Source organism: Scyliorhinus torazame, chromosome 14, assembly GCF_047496885.1.
Source record: "Scyliorhinus torazame isolate Kashiwa2021f chromosome 14, sScyTor2.1, whole genome shotgun sequence".
Taxonomy (NCBI): domain Eukaryota; kingdom Metazoa; phylum Chordata; class Chondrichthyes; order Carcharhiniformes; family Scyliorhinidae; genus Scyliorhinus; species Scyliorhinus torazame.
Genome location: NC_092720.1, coordinates 197,312,119 through 197,336,336, shown reverse-complemented (window position 1 = coordinate 197,336,336; position 24,218 = coordinate 197,312,119). Strand labels below are relative to the sequence as shown.

The 24,218-nt window shown below is 49.1% G+C and overlaps 1 protein-coding gene and 1 non-coding gene across 2 annotated transcripts; one reads left to right on the top strand and one right to left on the bottom strand.

Moving 5' to 3' along the window:
* Nucleotides 1–3,480: 3,480 nt before the first annotated feature.
* On the top strand, nt 3,481–3,554 carry trnan-guu (transfer RNA asparagine (anticodon GUU)). The gene has a single exon. It is a non-coding gene; the product is annotated as a tRNA-Asn (tRNA).
* A 3,240-nt stretch (nt 3,555–6,794) lies between these two features.
* Nucleotides 6,795–7,938, bottom strand: LOC140389105 (annexin A7-like). The gene is given in 2 exon segments (XM_072473264.1): nt 6,795–7,686; nt 7,688–7,938. Coding segments are annotated over 2 exon segments (1,032 nt in total). The 3' UTR covers nt 6,795–6,905.
* Nucleotides 7,939–24,218: the final 16,280 nt, after the last annotated feature.

Sequence of the window (24,218 nt, the reverse complement as noted above, 5' to 3'; positions counted from 1 at the left end):
ACAATACACAAGTAACAAAACCCCTTTATCTTTGACCTAAACTAAACTAACCCCCCCCCCCCTCTCCCCCCTCCCTTCCCCCTGGGTTGCTGCTGCTGGTCATCTGTCTTCCCTCTAAGGTTCCCCTAGGTAGTCGAGAAATGGCTGCCACCGCCTGGTGAACCCTTGAGCCGATCCTCTCAGGGCAAACTTTATCTGCTCCCGTTTAATGAACCCCGCCATATCATTTACCCAGGCCTCCAGTCCGGGGGGTTTCGCCTCCTTCCACATGAGTAGGATCCTGCGCCGGGCTACTAGGGACGCAAAGGCCACAACGTCGGCCTCTTTCGCCTCCTGCACTCCCGGCTCTTCCGCAACTCCAAATAGAGCTAACCCCCAGCCTGGTTTGACCCGGGCCTTCACCACCCACGAAATCACTCCCGTCACTCCCTTCCAATACCCCTCCAGTGCCGGGCACGCCCAAAACATATGTGCGTGGTTTGCCGGGCTTCCGCCACACCTCCCACATTTGTCCTCCACTCCAAAGAACCTGCTCAATCTTGCTCCCGTTATGTGTGCTCTATGTAGCACCTTAAATTGAATCAGGCTAAGCCTGGCGCATGAGGAAGAGGAATTTACCCTGCTTAGGGCATCAGCCCACATACCCTCCTCTATCTCCTCCCCTAGTTCTTCTTCCCACTTTCCTTTTAGTTCGCCCACCGACTCCTCCCCCTCTTCCCTCATCTCTCGGTAAATCTCTGACACCTTGCCCTCTCCGACCCACACCCCTGAAAGCACCCTGTCCTGTATCCCCTGTGTCGGGAGCAACGGAAATTCCCTCACCTGTTGTCTAGTAAACGCCCTCACCTGCATATATCTCAAGAAATTTCCCCGGGGCAACTTATACTTTTCCTCCAATGCTCCCAAGCTCGCAAAAGTCCCATCTATAAATAAATCTCCCACCCTCCTAATTCCCAACTGGTACCAGCTCTAAAATCCTCCATCCATTCTTCCTGGGGCGAACCTATGGTTGTTCCTGATTGGGGACCCCACCAGGGCTCCCCGCACCCCTCTCTGTCGCCTCCACTGTCCCCAGATATTCAATGTTGCCGCCACCACCGGGTTCGTGGTAAACTTTTTAGGTGAGATCGGTAGCGGCGCCGTCACCAGCGCCTCTAAACTCGTCCCTTTACAGGACTTTCTCTCCAGTCTTTTCCACGCCGCTCCCTCACCCTCCATCATCCATCTACGTATCATTGCCACATTGGCGGCCCAATAGTAATCGCTCAAGTTCGGTAGTGCCAATCCTCCTCTGTCCCTACTACGCTGAAGGAACCCCCTCCTTACTCTCGGAACTTTCCCTGCCCACACGAAGCTCGTGATGCTCCTGTCTATTTTATTAAAAAAGGTCTTGGTGATTAGTATAGGGAGACATTGAAATACAAATAAGAACCTCGGGAGGACCATCATCTTAATTGCTTGCACCCTGCCCGCCAGCGATAGAGGCTGCATGTCCCACCTCTTGAAGTCCTCCTCCATTTGTTCTACCAGCCGTGTCAGATTAAGTCTGTGCAAGGTTCCCCAGCTCCTAGTGATCTGAATCCCCAGGTATCGGAAGTTTCTTTCCACTTTCCTTAGAGGCAAGCCTTCTATCTCTCTACTCTGGTCCCCTGGATGTATCACAAATAATTCACTCTTCCCCATGTTTAGCCTATACCCTGAGAAATCCCCGAACCCCCTCAAAATTCGCATAACCTGATAATAATCACTTATTGTCACAAGTAGGCTTCAATGAAGTTACTGTGAAAATCCCTTAGGCACATTCCGGCACCTGCTCGGGGGGGGGGCCGGTACAGGAATTGAACCCGCGCTGCTGGCCTTGTTCTGCATTTAAAGCCAGCTGTTTAGCCCACTGTGCTAAACCAGCCCTAGTTGGCCCTTCATTTACCTCTGATTCAGTGTCCCAAAGCTTTCTTCAACATCCACAATGCTGGAGCAAGTTTCCTGTGTTGTATCTTTTTGACCTGCCCCACTCCTAACAAGCAATCATTTCTCAAAGAAAAGGACCCATTTATACCAAACGGCCATCCTTTGCGACCCATGCCGGCCAACCTTCCGCCTCGGTGGCTGGAATTAGCCACCCATGCGGGCCGATCTTCGTGATTTAGCCGACCGACCTTTGCTGTAACATCATTATGGCAAAAAGGTTAAGGTATCCAAACTGTGTATCTGCTAAAACTGTAATTGGAGAGTCATAAAGTGCGAGGGCATGGTTGATTCCACGCCTGACTTGGTGCCAAGTACATCGGCAGCTGTGCGGTGCACTGGCGGCTGATGTGCGGCACCATGATCGTATAGTGGTCAGCACTCTGCGTTGTGGCCGCAGCAACTTCGGTTCGAATCCGAGTCACGGCAGCCATTATTTTGATGTGTATTCTCCAAAATAAACGCATTAAGAAATCAAGAATCAATGTGTGTAAAGGCTGTTTTTTTTAATAACACAATCGGTTTCATAACCGAGTGCAAGCTTCTGCGGCCTGATTTCAAACCGTTGTGAAGACGAGAATCTCCTCAGCACACCTCCCGTGCTCCGGTTCTCCTTTTTAACTATTATCTGAAATCGTCATCTCCAGGTTTTCTTTTGTCAGGGAAAAGAGTCTCTCCCAATTTGCTCTCTCAGCTTTACCGGAAAATATTTAAGCGCCTCAATCAAATGCCCACTTAACCTTCTGTATCAACAAGAGAATAATTTCCGTCTCGGTAGTCTCTCCATACAAACGAATTTCCTGACACCTGGTCATGAGGAAATGAGGAGGGCGCAAAGCAGAAAATATAGCCAGTTGGGAGTGGAGAAAATGGAAACGAAGCAACACAAAAAACTCAATCTCCAGCTTTGTGAATGTTGGGAAACACTTTGAGAAATGGAATCAGAGGAGATTGAAGAGTGAACTTTGCTCCGGTTCTACTTTTTAACTATTATTAAAGTTCTATGTTCTTTTGGATTTTGGCCAGGTGTGGCATACAGTACAGGCTTGGAAGGATCTGTTCCTGACTGTATTATTCTTTAACCGTCTGAATGGCCACAAACAATGAAGGCACTTTCCCTTGTTTAAAATAATTCGAGAAATTAATCGAGATTTGGTAACTGAGAAGATTGTCCTTACTGCACATCAGAAAATATAGTTTAATATTGGTTTCAGGTAATTCCGAATATCTGGAAGCAGAAAATTCAATAAATGGCTTGAATGTAGAAGGCCAGAGGAGGGTTATTGACAGGGCTATTGTTGCAGTCTTCCTGCTTTGACAAAGTGTCATCCAGGCTCGAAATGTCAGCTCCGGTCTCTCTCCACAGAAGGTGTCAGACCTGCTGAGACTGCCCAGCCTTTTCTGTTTTTGTATCAGTTTCCAGAATCCGCAATAATTTCTTGATATGACATGGGCAATACGAGACCGTTTCTTTCGTAAATTTTCTATGCTTGCTTGAAATGCTCCAATGAAGCTGTCTCTGTGGCGCAATCGGTTAGCGCGTTCGGCTGTTAACCGGAAGGTTGGTGGTTCGATCCCACCCAGAGACGCATGTTTTATTTCACCTTAATACTTCATGTCACATTGATTTGAGTTCTGTGCTTCTGTTCGATTACTAATGCTGTCATTCAGATATTAACCAGTCAGTTCACACCCGGACAGTGCATCAATATTCATTTATACATAATCTTCAGGCATCCACCCCATTAGCAACAGTGGGCCGAGATGAACGAATTGAATTTGAAGCAAAATTCTGCAGATGCTTGAAATCTGTAAAAAAAATACTTGAGTCCATTCTCTCTCTACAGATGCAGCATGATTTGCTGAGTCTTCCCAGCGTTTTCTATTTTTAATGCTAGTTGATACTTTCCAGATGGAGACGCTTCTAATAACCCGCCAGCAGCCGAAATTCTCAATACGTCCCTGAAAATATGATTTGGGAGCAGCAATAAACAATAATGTCTCAGGAGTTTTCCTGATTCTTTGTTGTACCTGCATGGTAGCCCTTTGTGGTTAATGCACTTTAATACGGATTCCCTCAGAGCTCCCCAATGTCTCATCATTGAGTTCATTCTCTTCTCTTTTATTCTTCCTCCCAGTCCTGACAATTTCACATTTTCTCTTTTTTTTCCAAATCACCGATGTTTTATTTTTATGTCATTAATGTAATAATGGCAAAACCTAGGACTGGGAATTTGAAAGATTATCAAGACAGAGACCACAGGAATACTTTGCACCCCGGGAACATTTTTACAGTGATTGTATTTCTGCTAACATTGAAACTTTTAAACGTCACTGAGAATATTGGCAACATAATTGTAAAGTAGGAAACGTGAACAGTGATGAGTTGGAGGTTTCCGCACATTTAAACTTGGTGAATGCGGCTGACAGTTCGGGGCGGGTTTTGAGGCTCACTGCGGGGGCTGGCCCGAAGTTTCACAGCCTCGGCAGCGATCGGCGTCAGGCTGTTTCACCATCAGAGTGCGTCGCATTGAAGCTTAAATCCGGTCCCTGCCGGACTCTCCAGCAGGGGTCATGGGCGAGCAAGCAGAGCGAGTCCTGGGCCGCTGACACCAGCCAACATTTTATTTTCCAAGTTGTCGCCCCACCCCAGTCCAGAGAGATTGTTTCAGAACAGCTCAAGAGCCGTCTGAGTTTAAAAAAATTAAAACTGAGCAAAATGAAGTGTAGAAAAATCACAGGTTAGTTTTGGCAGCTATAAATATCCAGACTTGGGGAGAAAAATATTAATTTATGGCCAATGTTAGGTTCAGGTCCGGTGGGGACACCACACATTTACAAGCACATTCTTTGTTTCCAATCCTAGAAACACAAAATCGAATCTAAATGAGCACTTTGCATACAAGGCACATATTGCATAAACAAGAGCTATAGCGTGGCAGAGTAATATCGGGCTATAATATAGAATTCTCAAATTCGTCTTAGTGCAGAAGATTATAGGTTTCCTGTTGCAAAGCTGAGCAGAACAAGGGAACATTTACCAGGACGCAAGAGTGAAAATCGGAGCAACGTCGAGGGTCACCACTCAGCTCGAGAGAGACGGAATCCTGTTAAAGTGGAGGAGGGGGAGGTGAGGGGGCAGGGCCTGCTGGAGGGACCTCCCTCAGCACAAGGGGTTCACTACCTCCATTGGCACCCAAACCCGCAGGTAACGCTCTGAGATCAGCTTCACAGTCGGAGGGAGACGGTGTTTCATGCAATAACTAGTTCAGGGAACGCAATCTTTTTTTAAAAAATTCAAATCGCGTCGGATTATAGAGAGAATAACACAGCAGCCTCCGGGGACAAAAGCGATACTCCCAAATTTCTCAACAGACTCTTTTATCTTACGTAATAATTCAGAGACAATATTTCTTCACTTCAGACCACACGGGACTTTTCAACATGACGATGCACTGGATCGATGGGCGAGATCTCTCGCAAGCAGAGGGAGCACCCATGAGGTAGTACTGAAAACCCTTGAGGCTACACCATGGAGCTGGGCTCCAGATAGGCTCCAGGACAAAAGGTGCGGAAATGGATAGGGAGATGTTCAAAGCTGGGTTTACAGCACCTCACTGACGAGCCATGGGCAAACAAAGGCGAAATCTAGAGCGAAATGGACCGAGACTCCAAATTCATTCGAGGGAGGGAAATCAGAGGATAATCTGGCTGCCACAGCTCCTCAAACCGTCGAACAGCATTTTTCATCTGAATGCCAAAATCGGGTGGGTAATAGCGAGGGGGAATCCCCACCGTAAAAGAGCATCGTAGTTTCAAAGTAAGTTCCAAGTCACGTTTTGTAAACTTACTCAAGAAGCTAGGATTTGCCCTTTCCGATTGAGGAAAGTGACCGAGAGAGGATTGCCCTCTTCACTGACAGGGGCGGAGCTGACAGGGTCAGAGAGCAGCCAGGGTCGGAGCTGACAGGGTCAGAGAGCAGCCAGGGTCGGAGCTGACAGGGCCAGGGAGCAGCCTGCTCAGGGGACGGGTACCCCACCCGTCCAGGCCACAGACTGGCGGCTGGAGAGGACAAACCCCAACCTGGTGTCACAACTGCTACTTTTCACGGACCTGGGGCGAAATTCTCCGCCAACGGCGCGATGTCCGCCGACTGGCGCCCAAAACGGTGCCAATCAGACGGGCATCGCGCCGCCCCAAAGGTGCGGAATGCTCCGCATCTTTGGGGGCCGAGCCCCGACATTGAGGGGCTAGGCCGGCGCCGGAAGGATTTCCACCCCGCCAGCTGGCGGAAACGGGGTTTGTTGCCCCGCCAGCTGGCGCGGAAATGACACATCGCGGCGGCGTATGCGCGGGAGTGTCAGCGGCCGCTGAAAGTTTCCCGCGCATGCGCAGTGGAGGGAGTCTCTTCCGCCTCCGCCATGGTGGAGGCCGTTGCGGAGGCGGAAGGGAAAGAGTGCCCCCACGGCACAGGCCCGCCTGCGGATCGGCGGGCCCCGATCGCGGGCCAGGCCACCGTGGGGGCACCCCCCAGGGTCAGATCGCTCCGCGCCCCCCCCCCCCCACCAGGACCCCGGAGCCCGCCCACGCCGCCTTGTCCCGCCGGTAAATACCTACTTTAATTTACGCCGGCGGGACAGGCAATTTCTTGGCGGGACTTCGGCCCATCCGGGCCGGAGAATTGAGCGGGGGGGCCCGCCAACCGGCGCGGCCCGATTCCCGCCCCCACCCAATCTCCGGTACCGGAGACTTCGGCAACCGGCGGGAGCGGGATTCACGGCGGTCAACGGCCATTCTCCGACCCGCTGGGGGGTCGGAGAATGACGCCCCTGATTTTCAACTCCAGCATAAGATTTATCAAGTGTATAAAGATCAGAGAAGGAATATTGTCCCTTTTCTCTCTCCATTCCTGAAGTCACCCAGAAGCTACTGATTTAGAATTAATTGCCAATAATTGACAGTAACAGGTGCTTGTAATCCCCACTTGTGTCACTCTCCACCATTGTCCGCAGCCCCTTTTGGTACTTCTCCCAAAACGCTTGCTTGATCTGAACGAGGTCAATCTCACTACGAGTGACGACAACTCGGATGAGAGTCGAGTCACTGGTGCCAAGTCCTTTCATGGATTTATAGAGCTTTTCAGCGAAGAATGCTGGACGGTTGGCCACACATTGCACAATGGCCTGCATTCCGTCGCGCACATCTCCCGAAAACTCACGGTCGACAGCTTTCAGAAGCTCCCGGGTCGCTAACCTGCCGTATTCATGAATCGTGGCCTTGAGCTGGGGGAAGCTGCGAGTTGCGAGAATCATGTTGAAGGTCGACTCGTCGGTGCCAAGCTTGCCTTCCCCGGCCCGGAACAATCTCTCCGCGTCCGCTGTTGCTTTCTGCATGTCCACGGTCTGATTCTCATCACGGTTGCCCTGGGACATGGAGATGAGTAATCTCTTGAAATGGCCACTTGTATCCTTCTTCAAATCCTTCTCCAAATCCCGGCCCATCTCGTCCTTGTAACAGCGTACAATGTCCCGGATTTCCTGGTTATTCCTGGTGCAAAGGATCTCAATGAGGACCCGATCTTGTGTTCCAGCTCCCTCCATTGCTCTCCTCAGGCTCCAGGCATCGGAGTAAGTGGTGGGCTTGAAGAGGGCAAGGATGATTTCCTCCATGTTCCCACTGAGTTCGGATTTCAGGTCTTTGATCAAATCCTTGCCGATGGGTCTTGAAAGCCAATTTGATCTTCTGTCGTTGATCATTTGAGCGGTTGGCGACAATGTCAATTATTGCTTGTTCATTGGTCCCAGCTCCCTTCATGGCTTGCCGTACAATCTCAGCATCACTCTGTGCGTTGAAGTTGGCAACAGGTCTTATGGTGCCTTGAGTTGCGCCTGCGATCGAAAGGCCTCCGATGTTCGGCATTGAACTGGTGCCTTGAGTTGCGCCTGCGATCGAAAGGCCTCCGATGTTCGGCATTGAAGGCTGTGGTTTAGTCGGCTGTGGGCCAGATCCATATCCACCTGGAGGAGCAGCACCACCTGAGTAGTTTTGTCCAGCGGGCTGAGGGGCTCCTCCATTGCCAGGGGCTCCGTAACCAGGGGCTCCGTAACCAGGGGCAGTGCCAGGGCCACCCGCACCTACCGGTTGAGATGGATATCCAGAGCCACCAGCTCCCCACCCTGACTGGTTACCTGGAGGTGCAGGGTAACTGCCTGAAGAGGCTGGATAAGTACCCCCACCAGCCTGATAAGGTCCTTGGGGATAGCCTCCAGCTTGTTGCTGGGGGTAGGTACTACCCGAGTAGGCCCCGCCTGCCCCTGGGGACTGGGGGTAGGAACCGCCCCCACCTGGGGGCTGGGGGTAGGAACCGCCCCCACCTGGGGGCTGGGGGTAGGACCCGCCCCCACCTGGGGGCTGGGGGTAGGACCCGCCCCCACCTGGGGGCTGGGGGTAGGACCCGCCCCCACCTGGGGGCTGGGGGTAGGAACCGCCCCCACCTGGGGGCTGGGGGTAGGAACCGCCCCCACCTGGGGGATAGGCCCCACCCGCACCTGGGGGATAGGCCCCACCCGCACCTGGGGGATAGGCCCCACCCGCACCTGGGGGATAGGCCCCTCCAGCACTTGGGGGATAGGCCCCTCCAGCACCTGGGGGATAGGCCCCTCCAGCACCAGGGGGAAAGGGGTACTGTCCACCAGCTTGTGGCTATCCAGACTGTCCACCTGATTGAGGGTAGGCTGGGTAGCCAGACGAGGGGTAACCAGGGTACGACATTCTGAAAGGCGAGACAGAAGGCCAAGATGCCTAGTGAGTACTCTGCAACCTCTTTCTCTCTCCCTCCTCTGCCGCCGAGGCCGCTCTCCACAACAGGGTCGACGGCAGCACCACGGCCCCTCCAATTTCACATTTTCAAGAGGTACCCAGCATTTGCTACATTTTACCCACTCACTTAACCTATCTAGAGGATGAGACAAGGCATAAAATTGGGTTCAGCTGCATTGGGAAGATAGTCAGTTGACAAAAATTGGAATTGAATTGCGAATGCCGCCAGGATCCTGGTGTCGCTGCAAATTTAGAATATACCCATGGGATATTAGAAGGCATGAAATTGTCAGTGAGTATATTATATTATCTTAGTATACATCTAATAGTATTGATGTTTCTACCTGCTTATACATCGTCTCCATCAGCTCCGGGTACCTCTGTATTAAAGGCTCAGCACCAGAGCGGGGCCCAGCTGGGTCCTGGAATCCAGAAGGCCCCCGCCTGCTGTCTCGCCTGGGGGTCCCTGCGTCCACCAGATGTGCATCAACAGCAGTGTGGTGCTCACCAGATTGTGCCCACGAAGCCTGACCACTAACATGTCCCACCGAGGTGTGTGTATCTGCGCTGGTGGAGGGTGGGGTTGACAACTGTGCCGCGACTATAACATTTGCATCCCTGGAGCTCTACTCCGAGATGGTCTCGTGGGAGGCAGTACAGGGGGGCGCCCGGGATGGGCTGGCACCGTCGGCTGAAGGACCCACAGGAGAATGGACATGTGGTCAGTGGGAGGGATGGGTCAGTCAGTAAGACAATGTTTCACAGGACCCCCGGATGGAGCTCGGTGGATCCTCACCTCTGCGCCATCCGTCAGCCTCCGCATGGTGACCGCCTTGTTCTCGGCCTGTCACCCCCAGGGCCCGCTCCTCAAAGGAGGTGAGGATTCTTAAATCCAGCAACCTCTGCCAGTCTGGGCCCTCTCCCGCCGATTATGGAGAGTTTTTCCTGAGGAGACACAGAGGGGGCGTCGTTAGCGACACGTGGTTCAGTGGAGGGTTCGGGGAGTTGATCAGAGAGGGGGTGGAGGAAGGGTTGGGGTCACATGGAGAGTTGGGGGGTGGATGCTCCCTTGGGGGGGGGGGGGGGGGGGTTGGTGTCTACTCAGTCATGCTGCCCGCTGTAGGTCGTTAATCTTTTTTCAGCACTGGAGGCCTGTCCTCCTGGCCACACTCCTCAAGCTTAAAGCTGCCGCTCCTCATCCCAGGCAGCACTGGTTGCCCTATGGCCCACCCTCTGCGACCCTCGGGGCAACAGGACATCTCTCCTGGCCTCCACCGCGTCTCGGAGCCTCCCCAGGTCGCCATCCCCGAATCTTGGGACCTGTCTCCTGGGCGCCATTATTGCGGGCTGGCTGGGGTTGGCTGAGCAAGTGCAGTCTAAGTGCTGCTCGCGTTGTTAGGGGCGGGCTGGCGAACGCCGTCCTGGCGAATCAGCTGAAGAGCCTACATTTGCCCGTGAGGCCTCGTTAAGTGGACCAATTAATGTTGAATTGCGTTGCCGGCCTCGCTGGTCTGAGCGCCGGGAAGCTCGCGGCAATTCGTGCTCGCTACCACACTCAGAGTTTTTTCCGGAGAATCGCGCCTACTGTTGTGGGGGGGCGGGGGGTGGTCTCTCAGGGGAAAGCAGAAAGAGCCAGGTCTAAGGCACCATGGGTGGCTCTGCTGCTCAGAGGGGTGGGAGGAAAACAAGTGGAATGGCTATAGTGATGGGGGATTCAATAGTGAGGGGCACAGACAGACCCTCCCTTGGCCGCCAACGTGAACCATCCAGGATTATTGCAATACCTTTTTTTATAAGTGGCTAATTGGTGTGGCATCTGGAGGAACAATGGTGAAGATGTTCAACAACACAGGGGCTGCCTTCCTTCCAGAAGAATCAGATGGAAAAGATGCAGCAACCTTTCGTTTTGTTTCATTCGCTCATGGGATGTGGGTGGACGCAGGCTGTGCCAGCATTTATTGCCCATTCCCTAATTGCCCTTGAGGGGCAGTCACTAAAGAATCGACAACATTGACTATTCTTCAATAAATAAATACAACATTAAAACATTTCAACAGAATGAGAAAAATCAAGAACAAGTCAACTGTGAGAAATATCTTACAGAAGAAGAAGAGTGAAAGAGAATTTTAAAGTTGTCATTTTGCCATGCTGCAGCCAATGCCAAGTATTTGAAGTGTTAACTGGGTCTTTGTCAGTGCCCCAGTTTGGTCTGTGTAACAATCAGTGAGATTTGAACAGCTGGCAATTTGATCCAGCTGCTCTACACAAACAGTAGCACAGTTTCAATCAACAGGTGGGAATCAGAAATCTTTCCAATTCAATCTGGACTCAGGCAGGGCCTTTCCTCCCCTTCTGTTCATGTGGCATATAGAACCCTTTGCTGAGCCCTCAGGAAAGATTCAGGCATGAGGAGTGATAGATAGAACAATACAGCGCAGTACAGGCCCTTCGGCCCACGATGTTGCACCGAAACAAAAGCCATCTAACCTACACTATGCCATTATCATCCATATGTTTATCCAATAAACTTTTAAATGCCCTCAATGTTGGCGAGTTCACTACTGTAACAGGTAGGGCATTCCACGGCCTCACTACTCTTTGCGTAAAGAACCTACCTCTGACCTCTGTCCTATATCTATTACCCCTCAGTTTAAAGCTATGTCCCCTCGTGCCAGCCATTTCCATCTGCGGGAGAAGGCTCTCACTGTCCACCCTGTCCAACCCCCTGATCATTTTGTATGCCTCTATTAAGTCTCCTCTTAACCTTCTTCTCTCCAACGAAAACAACCTCAAGTCCATCAGCCTTTCCTCATAAGATTTTCCCTCCATACCAGGCAACATCCTGGTAAATCTCCTCTGCACCCGCTCCAAAGCCTCCACGTCCTTCCTATAATGCGGTGACCAGAACTGTACGCAATACTCCAAACGCGGCCGTACCAGAGTTCTGTACAGCTGCAACATGACCTCCTGACTCCGGAACTCAATCCCTCTACCAATAAAGGCCAACACTCCATAGGCCTTCTTCACAACCCTATCAACCTGGGTGGCAACTTTCAGGGATCTATGTACATGGACACCTAGATCCCTCTGCTCATCCACACGTTCAAGAACTTTACCATTAGCCAAATATTCCGCATTCCTGTTATTCCTTCCAAAGTGAATCACCTCACACTTCTCTACATTAAACTCCATTTGCCACCTCTCAGCCCAGCTCTGCAGCTTATCTATATCCCTCTGTAACCTGCTACATCCTTCCACACTATCGACAACACCACCGACTTTAGTATTGTCTGCAAATTTACTCACCCACCCTTCTGCGCCTTCCTCTAGGACATTGATAAAAATAACAAACAGCAACGGCCCCAGAACAGATCCTTGTGGTACTGAACTCCATTCTGAACATTTCCCATCAACCACCACCCTCTGTCTTCTTTCAGCTAGCCAATTTCTGATCCACATCTCTAAATCACCCTCAATCCCCAGCCTCCGTATTTTCTGCAATAGCCTACCGTGGGGAACCTTATCAAACGCTTTGCTGAAATCCATATACACCACATCAACTGTTCTACCCTCGTCTACCTGTTCAGTCACCTTCTCAAAGAACTCGATGAGGTTTGTGAGGCATGACCTACCCTTCACAAAGCCATGCTGACTATCCCTGATCATATTATTCCTATCTAGATGATTATAAATCTTGTCTCTTATAATCCCCGCCAAGACTTTACCCACTACAGACGTGAGGCTCACCGGTCTATAGTTGCCGGGGTTGTCTCTGCTCCCCTTTTTGAACAAAGGGACCACATTTGCTATCCTCCAGTCCTCTGGCACTATTCCTGTAGCCAATGATGACATAAAAATCAAAGCCAAAGGTCCAGCAATCTCTTCCCTGGCCTCCCAGAGAATCCTAGGATAAATCCCATCAGGTCCCGGGGACTTATCTATTTTCAGCCTGTCCAGAATTGCCAACACCTCTTCCCTACGTACCTCAATGCCATCTAATCTATTAGCCTGGGGCTCAGCATTCTCCTCCACAACATTATCTTTTTCCTGAGTGAATACTGACGAAAAATATTCATTTAGTATCTCGCCTATCTCTTCAGACTCCACACACAACTTCCCATCCCTGTCCTTGACTGGTCCTACTCTTTCCCTAGTCATTCGCTTATTCCTGACATACCTATAAAAAGCTTTTGGGTTTTCCTTGATCCTTCCTGCCAAATACACAATGATGATCACAGGCAGTGAAGGCACTCCCTGTACCTGGACCTGGACAACATCACCGCCTTCTGCTCGGATCGCTGTCAATGCACAGACTGATCAACATCGGCGGCCAGTTCGAACTGGCCTTGGGCGCCAAGGTAAATTGTGGCAAGAGCGAAGCCATGTTCCTTGGGAACTGGGCTGACCAAGTCCCTGTCCCTTTCAGGGACATTTAAGGGGCATCTTGACAAATATATGAATAGGATGGGAATAGAAGGATACGGACCCAGGAAGTGTAGAAGATTGTAGCTTAGTCGGGCAGTATGGTCGGCACGGGCTTGGAGGGCCGAAGGGCCTGTTCCTGTGCTGTACATTTCTTTGTTCTTTGTTCTTTGTTCACTGTCAGGTCCGGCGGCCTGAGGGTGCAAGCGATCTGATTCGGAGAGACCAGGGCATGAGAAACTGGAAGGAGCAAGTCGGTATAATGAACCAAAAATTGGGTCTGTGAGAGCGACACCCCTCTCCATTTCAGGTAAGAACCTGGTCATCAGGTGTATGGTACTCTTGGTGTTGCTGTACGTGCACAGGTCTGGCCCATTCCTCACTCCTGCACTATGACAATCATCTGAGCCATTTTCTGCTTCATCTGAGGGTAACAAACAGACTGCATTCAAAGGGATGATATACAAGCCTCTTGATAAAAGGGGGAAAAAACATGTCCAATATTGCCCTAGTCTGATGGCCAACTTGGTGTGGCTGCATCAAGCTGTGCGAAGATTCTCCATACGCAAACATCAAGCGTCACTATGTGCTGAGGTTTTACCTGTCCCCGGTGTTGTGAAGGATGGGTCTAGTCACACTGTCCCTATAAGCTCCAAGTCGTTGGACCGCGCCATACCACCTGAACTTCATAGGAACATTTATGCAGGGAAACACCTTTGAGGGATGTGTTAACGCTTGGGGAACCTACCGCAGATATGCAATGAGGAAAGGTCGCTGTCGAAGACCTTTCAGCCAAAGTGGACTGAGAGGGGGGGGGGGATTGAATCGTATGGAACTCCCCAACTTTGACAAAGAGTCACCCAGACCCGAAAAGTTAGCTCCCCTTTCTCTCAATAAATGCTGTCAGACCTGCTGAGAGTGTCAGGTATTTTCTGTTTTTGTTTCAGATTCCAGTATCCCGAGTAATTTGCTTTTATTCCTTGGTTTGTATGACTCACATTGAATGTATACATTGAAAACTACATGTATCGTAATTGTGTGGGAGCACCTCAGAGTGCAACTTAATCGATGTAGACAACGTAAATACTTTTGCACAATTTGTAATGGACATTTTGAAATGTCTGTAATGTTTCTTTGAATTCATAGAATTTTTCATAGAATTTACAATGCAGGAGGAGTCCATTCGGCCCATCAAGTCTGCACCGGCTCTTGGAAAGAGCAACCTACTTAAGCCCATGCCGCCACCCTATCCCCATAACCCAGTAACCCCACCTCACCTTTTTGGACACTGAGGGCAATTTAACACGGCAAATCCACCTAACCTGCACATCTTTGGAGTGTGGGAGGAACCCAGAGCACCCGGAGGAAACCCACGCAGACACGGGGAGAACGTGCAGACTCCGCACAGACAGTGACCCAAGCCAGGAATCGAACCTGGGACCCCGGCGCTGTGAAGCAACTGTGCTAACCACTGTGCTACCGTGCTGCCCAATTGAATTGAGTATTGAGGCACCTCAGGATGCAACATAATTGTATGTGGCGAACCTGAATATTATTGTACTCTGTGTGATGACCATTTTGAAATGCTTGTAATGTTCTTTCAGATATTTTATGAATAAAGGTTTTTTGCAACAAAAGAAAATTTGAACAGCTGGCAGAAGTGTTTTAGAACAGCTTTAATTGGTCTCCTATTAAAACTGTTCTAAAACACTTCTGCCAGCTGTTCAAATTTTCTTTTGTTGCAAAAAACCTTTATTCATAAAATATCTGAAAGAACATTACACTTGAAGCTTCAGCACACCTGCGCAGACCTGTGTATTGTTGTTCAGGCTGTATACCATTCTGTTGAGTTCTTTTAACATTCTGTCAAATCTGACATTGACAGGAATGTAGGATATTGAGTAGTTAATGGGTTAATTCTAATGCTGTGTACATCATCACAGGCAGTGATACAACATCACATGATTTTGCCCCTTGGAGCCTCATGGAAGATGTAAGTTGGAGCAGTACGATGTGTTCCAATAAAGCTCCTGTTTATACACCTCTGCAGACTCCTGATGTGAAGGGAGTTTTCAATGACTCGCCGGTTCTACTGGAGGAGAATTCAGCTTGGGGGATGGGGGTGCATGTCATAAGCATGCTCTGAAACATCGCGGGGGCCAATGAAACCCCAAATGGAAAGCGGGCGTATTTAAGCAATCTCCAATGTGTGTCTATATTGGCAAATGATATAGTCTCTGGGTTGAGCTCTACCTGTAGGCATGCAAGGCTCCTGTCTAACTCTGTAAATGAACAGCCCCCAGCCAATCGATCACAGAGATCCTCGACCCGGGGTATTGTATTGTGGTCCAATCATGAAGCCCTGTTTACTGAAGGCGTGAAGTCCCTACACAGTCTGATGAATTCATCACTGACACAGCAAGCGCAGCCTATTCCATAAACCGTACAGATCGTACGACCCCAGATCTTGTTCTGCATCCACTTTTGAAAATAGAGCGTACAGAACATGACTTGCCCGGAATACCTGGGCTGAGCAGCAGGATCGACACAGATGTGGGCTTGGGCAACCTTTATTCTGCCCAGACGTTCCTAACAAACTCCGGACAATTATTCACCACATAGTAAAGATCTCCGGATCCCATTCAGAAGATCTGCTGCCAATCGAATCTTAAAATTCTTAGCCAGTCTATTCCTAGTAAATTTGGAGCTGGATCATCTGCCACCACCAGGGGCAGGTGAACCACCTGCTGACCAGACATCACTGGCGTCGCAGTGGCCCCCAAGATTTTTAATCATTAACCCCTATATGTGGCCAATCCTGCTTTGGTCTCCATCAAAGGTAGCGGCATGATTCACGTATGAAGGCACTGAAATGTGTGGAAGTCTACAACAGCGCCACTGAGACACTGCCTCAATGTCCATTTCCATCGCCAATGGATGTTATTTGACCCGTAGGGTGATGCGGATTGGTGCAACATTCAGAGCTGAAACATAGGTTAATAACATGATACTGGTATCCTCTTCTGGGTTGTCCACGTACCAGGCCCAGGTCCGAGGTGACCCTGGTCGCTACCACGGACAGCTTCTCCTGCACAGAAATGAGCAATCCTGATCCTCCCGAGTCCTTTCACCACACAGTTGGCAACGTGGCTGGCACCACACCATCGCACTCAGTTGAAGGATCCCATCAGGCAGTGGCAGTGCCTGAGGTATGGGTTCTGCACCGAACTTGCCCTGGGAACTGCTCTTTGGGGAGCAATCTGCCCATGCCAGCACCACCCTGTGGCCCTGGAGACACCCAAAAAGAAGGCAGCCCAAACTATGCACACCCCAATCAACAGATCCCGGCAGCTCCGGAAACCATTCTCCACTTTTTCGCAAAAGTAGGAAAGCTCAATGGCTTTCCACTTAAATCCAGCTTGGTTTCCACTAACAGGGATGTAACATCTCTGAGAGGGACGGCCTGAACTCGCAATGCTCAATAAGCACCCCAAATGAGTTAAAAAGTCTGTAACTGACTCACCAGGGGGGCATACCACCGTGTTAAATGAAATCACCGACGGCATGGGGGGCCTGGACGTTTGGGATTCTCAAACATTTGACCTATCCAGCTACACCAGATTCTAGGTCCTTTGACGAATTTATGGCAATGTTTTCAGACCACGATGAAATGAAATGAAAATCGCTTATTGTCACAAGTAGGCTTCAAATGAAGTCACTGTGAAAAGCCCCTAGTCGCCACATTCCCGTACCAGCCTCCCCGAATGTGGCGACTAGGGGCTTTTCACAGTGACTTCATTATGAAGCCTACTTGTGACAATAAGCGATTTTCATTTCATTTCATCGTGGTCTGAAAACATTGCCATAAATTCGTCAAAGGACCTAGAATCTGGTGTAGCTGGATAGGTCAAATGTTTGATAATCCCAAACGCCCAGGCCCCACAGGCTCTCAGAAGGAGAACTTTTTGTTGGTCTTCCCCCAATATTCCGGTCACTTCGAAGAAGTATCGCACGCGCTCTGCATACTAATTCCAATCCTCCTGCCCCAACTCTGTTATGGGCCAGGGTTTCGAGAACCCCAAAGTGTTTCATGGAGTTCACCTGACCCACAACTTTTATTAGATTGTGGTGATGGGGAGCACATGGGCCCACTGTACAGGTGTGATGCAACAGAAATCTACAGTACTTTTAAATTAAAACAATGTTTATTTATGAAACCAGTTAACACTTTATAAACCCACAGTTAACATCTTAACAACTATCAACACCAATAAATCCCCCAAAGAATACAGTACTCTATAAGTAACTCTTAATCTTTCCTTGCAACATTCAAAAGACAAAAAGAACCCTTTTTACAGAAAGACATCAGGTTTAACTTCACTACTGAGAACAGTAACCACTTTGAAACCACCAAATGAACATTCATAAGCTTGCAGAGATTCATAGACAGCTTGCTGTGACGGCAGCTTCTCCCAATCTAAAACAAAACTAAACACACCCTGTAGCTGCAAGCCCAAAGTGAAAGTAAAAGCAGACAGACAGCCCAGCTCCACCCACACTCTGACATCACTGCTAAACACCCATTTCTTAAAGGTATATCCACTACAGAAGCTATTTTATACACCCCCATTTCTTAAAGGTACTCTCACATGACATACCGAAGGCATCCAAATTACTGAACAACGGCATTTTGAATGATACAACATACCCTTCTCAATAGGAACATTCAACGTTAGGTGAATCGATGGCTAAATCCTGAGCTTCCTTAAATCCTCGTTGCCCACATAATAACTCATAAGGAAACTGCCATTAACGAAGATTAATTTATTTATGTGACTTTCAGTTATGGAGGGTTGGTGCGACTGAGACAAGAGTAGGGCTGGGAGGCAAAGAACTTACTGGAAGGAGGGTGGGATCCGACAAGACAGAAGTAAGGGAAGGGCTGATATGGAGCCCAGGAGAATGGGTGCACAGAAAAACATAATGGGGCAAGGGGGGATGACTGGGAAGAGAAGACAGATACATGACTGGAGCGGGAATGACTGAGGCTTCTCTCGCCTGGTAGAGATCAGATAGATCCAAACCTCTGAATGAAAGCCCCGTGGCATATCTATGCTGTTTAGGGGCAGAGGGTTCTTCAATGGGGAGTGATGCCGTTGCGGCAATCCGTAAGGCAACATTAGCATTCCAAGGGACTATGTAGGGATGTGAAAGCTAGGATTAAAGTGACACTTACCGTCCACAATGACTCTCCAGTTTGTGACTGGTAGCCATTGCAGGCTTTTGTTCATTCATGTTTCTGTTCAGTGTTCCTGCAGAGATAAGCATGGATGGAGCAGATAATGTTGCTTTCATCCTGGCAACCCACTGCCTCCAACAGCCTTCAAGAGGCAGGAGCAGTACTGTAATCCTCCCTGTACTCGTGGCAGTATGCCTGCAATCCAGCGAGGTACCTAAAGGAGGACAATCCTCGCTCACTGGGTCTCGTGTTCATGTCTGAGGTATAATCTGAATTTGCATTGCCAGTCACCCGTAACCATGGATGCGAGTGTGCATTTTAGCTCCCCTTTCCAGTGTAACTGCTTCAGCAGCATCATTGTCTGATCATTGCCAAGCACTCAAGACCCTGCCTCTGTTTCGAGTCTTCCAGTAGCCCGTAACAACCTGGCCTTGGCACCTGCATGCCTAACAACTCTATCTGACGTTAAATACTCTCATCGTTCATAATGAAAGTACACGTCAGATGTATTGGAAACTATTTGGTCCCATTAGGTTAGGTGGATTGGCCATGATAAATTGCCCTTAGTGTCCAAAATTGCCCTTAGTGTTGGGTGGGGTTACTGGGTTATGGGGATAGGGTGGAGGTGTTGACCTTGGGTGGAGTGCTCTTTCCAAGAGCCGGTGCAGACTCGATGGGCCTCCTTCTGCACTGTAAATTCTTTGTAAATTTGAGGCCTCGACATTTTCATTTCACCAGTCTGACACCTCATGGAAACATGCACATTAATGCCAGAGTAATGAGCACATAATATATCAAATGACCATTGAGAGCTGGTACAGGGTACATGTCATGAGATGTTGGCCCACTCCAATGTCAAAGTTCAATATCTGGGCCCTTCCATACCTCCTATTCTCACATAGGTTTGGTGTCAAATTGTGCATTATGATGTCCTGCAACGAGCGTTTGTAGGGGGAGAAAAAAATGTGAGTTGTTGCTTTTGTGTATTCATGGTTTGCAAAGGAAAAGTCCAGCAGAGGGCAGTAGAGCGGAGCTGCTGATTGGCTGTTGTGGGGGAAATTTGCATACGTCTGTTGTGGGCACCCTGACTTGAAGGTGTACCTGTGCAAGAGACCCTAGCTGTTCAAGTGAAGACAAGCATCCAGCAGAGGGCAGTAGAGTGGAGCTGCTGATTGGCTGTTGCAGGGGAAATGTGCATACGTCCGTTGTCGACACCCTAACTTGAAGGTGTACCTGTGCAAGAGACCCTAGCTATTCAAGTGAAGACAAGTGAGTGAATAACAGGTAAGTTCTTTCTTTTTTTAAATCTAGAGCAAACTATCAGCAAATAATGTGGAGATGCCGGCGTTGGACTGGGGTGAGCACAGTACAAAGTCTTACAACACCAGGTTAAAGTCCAACAGGTTTGTTTCGATGTCACTAGCTTTCGGAGCGCTGCTCCTTCCTCAGGTGAATGAAGAGGTCTAGAGGGGATGGCAGGGAAGGTAGTGAAATGTTCCTCCTGCAGAATGTTTGAGGTGAGGGCTGCCATCAGTCTTCCTGCTGATTTCATCTGTGGGAAGTGCACCCATATCCAGTTCCTCAGAAACCGCATTAGGGAACAGGAGCTGGAGCTGGTGATTTGGGAGGCAGAGGTGGTCATAGATAGAAGCTTCAGGGATGTAGTTACTCTGAAGAATAAAGATAGATGGGTGATGGTGAGAGGGGCTGGGAGGAAGCACAGGGATCCCCTGTGGCCGTTCCCCTTAGTGACAAGTATACTGCTTTGGAAAATGTTGTGGGGGGGGGGGACTTACCAGGGGTATGCCATGGGGTACAGGTCTCTGGCACAGAGTCTGTCCCTTTTGCTCAGAAGGGAAGGGGGGAGAGGAGTAGAGCATTAATCATTGGAGACTCCATAGTTAGGGGGATAGACAGGAGATTCTGTGGGAACGAGAGAGACTCGCGGTTGGTGTGTTGCCTCCCAGGTGCCAGGGTCCGTGATGTCTCAGATCGTGTTTCGGGATCCTTAAGGGGAGGGGGAGCAGCCCCAAGTCGTGGTCCACATAGGAACCAATGACATAGGTAGGAAAAGGGATAGGGATGTAAGGCAGGAATTCAGGGAGCTAGGGTGGAAACTTAGATCTAGGACAAACAGAGTTATTGTCTCTGGATTGTTACCCATGCCACGTGCTAGCGAGACGAGGAATAGGAAGAGAGAGGAGTTAAACACGTGGCTACAGGGATGGTGCAGGAGGGAGGGTTTCAGATTTCTGGATCATTGGGGCTCATTCTGGGGTTGGTAGGACCTCTACAAACAGGGTGGTCTACACCTGGACCAGAGGGGTACCAATATCCTGGGGGGAAAATTTGCTAATGCTCTTTGGGAGGGTTTAAACTAGTTCAGCAGAAGCTTGGGAACTTGAATTGTAGCTCCAGTATACAGGAGGTTGAGAGTAGTGAGGTCATGAGGAAGGTTTCAAAGTTGCAGGAATGTACCGGCAGGCAGGAAGATGGTTTAAAGTGTGTTTTATTCAATGCCAGGAGCATCCAAAATAAGGTGGGTGAACTTGCGGCATGGGTTGGTACCTGGGACTTTGATGCTTTGGCCATTTCGGAGACATGCATAGAGCAGGGACAGGAATGGATGTTGCAGGTTCCGGGGTTTAGATATTTCAGTGAGCTCAGGGAAGGTGGTAAAAGAGGGGGAGGGGTGGCAATGTTAGTCAAAGACAGTATTACGGTGGCAGGAAGGACGTTTGATGAGGAGTCGTCTACTGAGGTAGTATGGGCTGAGGTTAGAAACAGGAAAGGAGAGGTCACCCTGTTGGGAGTTTTCTATAGGCCTCTGAAAAGTTCCAGAGATGTAGAGGTGCTAAATGAATATCTTTCATCAGTATTCACACAGGAAAAAGACAATGTTGTCGAGGAGAATACTAAGATTCAGGCTACTAGACTAGAAGGGCTTGAGGTTCATAAGGAGGAGGTGTTAGCAATTCTGGAAAGTGTGAAAATAGTTAAGTCCTCCGGGCTGGATGGGATTTATCCTCGAATTCTCTGGGAAGCTAGGGAGGAGATTGCTGAGCCTTTGGCCTTGATCTTTAAGTCATCTTTGTCTACAGGAATAGTGCCAGAAGACTGGAGGATAGCAAATGTTGTCCCCTTGTTCAAGAAGGTGAGTAGAGACAACCCCGGTAACTATAGACCAGTGAGCCTTACTTCTGGTATGGGCAAAATCTTGGAAAGGGTTATAAGAGATAGGATGTATAATCATCTGGAAAGGAATAATTTGATTAGAGATAGTCAACACAGTTTTGTGAAGGGTAGGTCATGCCTCACAAACCTTATTGAGTTCTTTGAGAAGGTGACCAAACAGGTGGATGAGAGTAAAGCAGTTGATGTGGTGTATATGGATTTCAGTAAAGCGTTTGATAAGGTTCCCCACGGTAGGCTACTGCAGAAAATACGGAGGCATGGGATTCAAGGTGATTAGCAGTTTGGATCAGAAATTGGCTAGCTGGAAGAAGACAAAGGGTGGTGGTTGATGGGAAATGTTCAGACTGGAGTCCAGTTACTAGTGGTGTACCACAAGGATCTGTTTTGGGGCCACTGCTGTTTGTCATTTTTATAAATGAGGGTGAGTAAATTTGCAGATGACACGAAAGTCGGTGGAGTTGTGGACAGTGCGGAAGGATGTTACAAGTCACAGAGGGACATAGATAAGCTGCAGCGCTGGGCTGAGAGGTGGCAAATGGAGTTTAATGCAGAAAAGTGTGAGGTGATTCATTTTCGAAGGAATAACAGGAAGACAGAGTACTGGGCTAATGGTAAGATTCTTGGTAGTCTGGATGAGCAGAGAGATCTCGGTGTCCATGTACATAGATCCCTGAAAGTTACCACCCAGGTTGAGAGGGTTGTTAAGAAGGCGTAAGGTGTGTTAGCTTTTATTGGTGGAGGGATTGAGTTTCGGAGCCATGAGGTCATGTTGCAGCTGTACAAAACTCTGGTGCGGCCGCATTTGGAGTATTGCGTGTAATTCTGGTCGCCGCATTATAGGAACGATGTGGAAGCATTGGAAAGGGTGCAGAGGAGATTTACCAGAATATTGCCTGGTATGGAGGGAAGATCTTATGAGGGAAGGCTGAGGGACTTGAGGCTCTTTTCGTTAGAGAGAAGAAGGTTAAGAGGTGACTTAATTAAGGCATACAAGATGATCAGAGGATTAGATAGGGTGGACAGGGAGAGCCTTTTTCCTCAGATGGTGATGTCTAGCACGAGGGGACATAACTTTAAATTGAGGGGAGATAGATATAAGACAGATGTCAGAGGTAGGTTCCTTACGCAGAGAGTAGTAAGGGCGTGGAATGCCCTGCCTGCAACAGTAGTGGACTCACCAACACTAAGGGCATTCAAATGGTAATTGGAGAGACATATGGACGATAAGGGAATAGTGTAGATGGGCTTTGTAGTGGTTTCACAGGTCGGCGCAACATCGAGGGCCGAAGGGCCTGTACTGCGCTGCCCTGTACTATGTTCTATGTTCTAAATCTGATCTTATGAGTAAAAGATTACCCTCACACTGTTGTTAACACTAATCTGCTTTATGCATTCAATTTGCATTCTTCTATTTATATTTAATCAGCCAACAACTTGACATTGAACAAATGCTACCAATTAAAGTGTGGAATCTAAGATGAAATGACGCTGATGGTCCACTAGAGGGACCTCAATGACTAAGGCACTGAACACAGTAAGAAGTCTTACAACACCAGGTTAAAGTCCAACAGGTTTGTTTCAAATCACTCGCTTTCGGAGCACAGCTCCTTCCTCAGGTAAATGAAGAGGTAATTTCCAGAAACATTGATATAGAAAAGTCAAAGATGCAAGACAATACTTTGAATGCGAGCATTTGCAAGTGATTGGGTCTTCACAGCTCCAGAGAGAGGCGCAATCCCAGGTTAAAGAGGTGTGAATTGTCTCCAGGCAGGTAAGATTTCACAAACCCAGGCCAGATGGTGGGGGGTGAATATAATGCGACATGAATCCCAGGTCCCGGTTGAGGCCGCACTCATGTGTGCGGAACTTGGCTATAAGTTTCTGCTCGGCGATTCTGCGTTGTCGCGCGTCCTGAAGGCCGCCTTGGAGAACGCTTACCCGGAGATCAGAGGCTGAATGATCAGACTGTTGAAGTGTTCTCTGACTGTAAGGGAACATTCCTGCCTGGCGATTGTCGCACGATGTCCTTTCATCCGTTGTCGCAGCGTCTGCATGGTCTCACCAATGTATCACGCCTCAGGACATTCTTTCCTGCAGCGTATAAGGTAGACAACGCTGGCCGAGTCTCATGAGTATGTACTGCGTACCTGGTGGGTGGTGTTCTCATGTGTAATGATGGTACCCATGTCAATGATCTGTCAGGTCTTGCAGAGATTGCCATGGCAGCGTTGTGTGGTGTCGTGGTCGCTGTTCTGAAGGCTGGCAGTTTGCTGCAACCAAGGTTTGTTTGAGGTTATGGGGTTGTTTGAAGGCAAGTAGTGGGGCTGTGGGGATGATCTTGGCAAGAATTTCGTCTTCATTGATGACGTGTTGAAGGCTGCGAAGTAGATGTTGTAGTTTCTCCGCTCAACTCTTCATGCACCTGGGGAAGGAGCTACGAAAGCTAGTGATTTGAAACAAACCGTTGTACTTTAACCTGGTGTTGTAAGACTTCTTACTGTGCTCGCCCCAGTCCAACGCCGGCATCTCCACATTAAGGCACTGAAGTCAGCAGATCGTGAGCCAAAAATATAGCTTG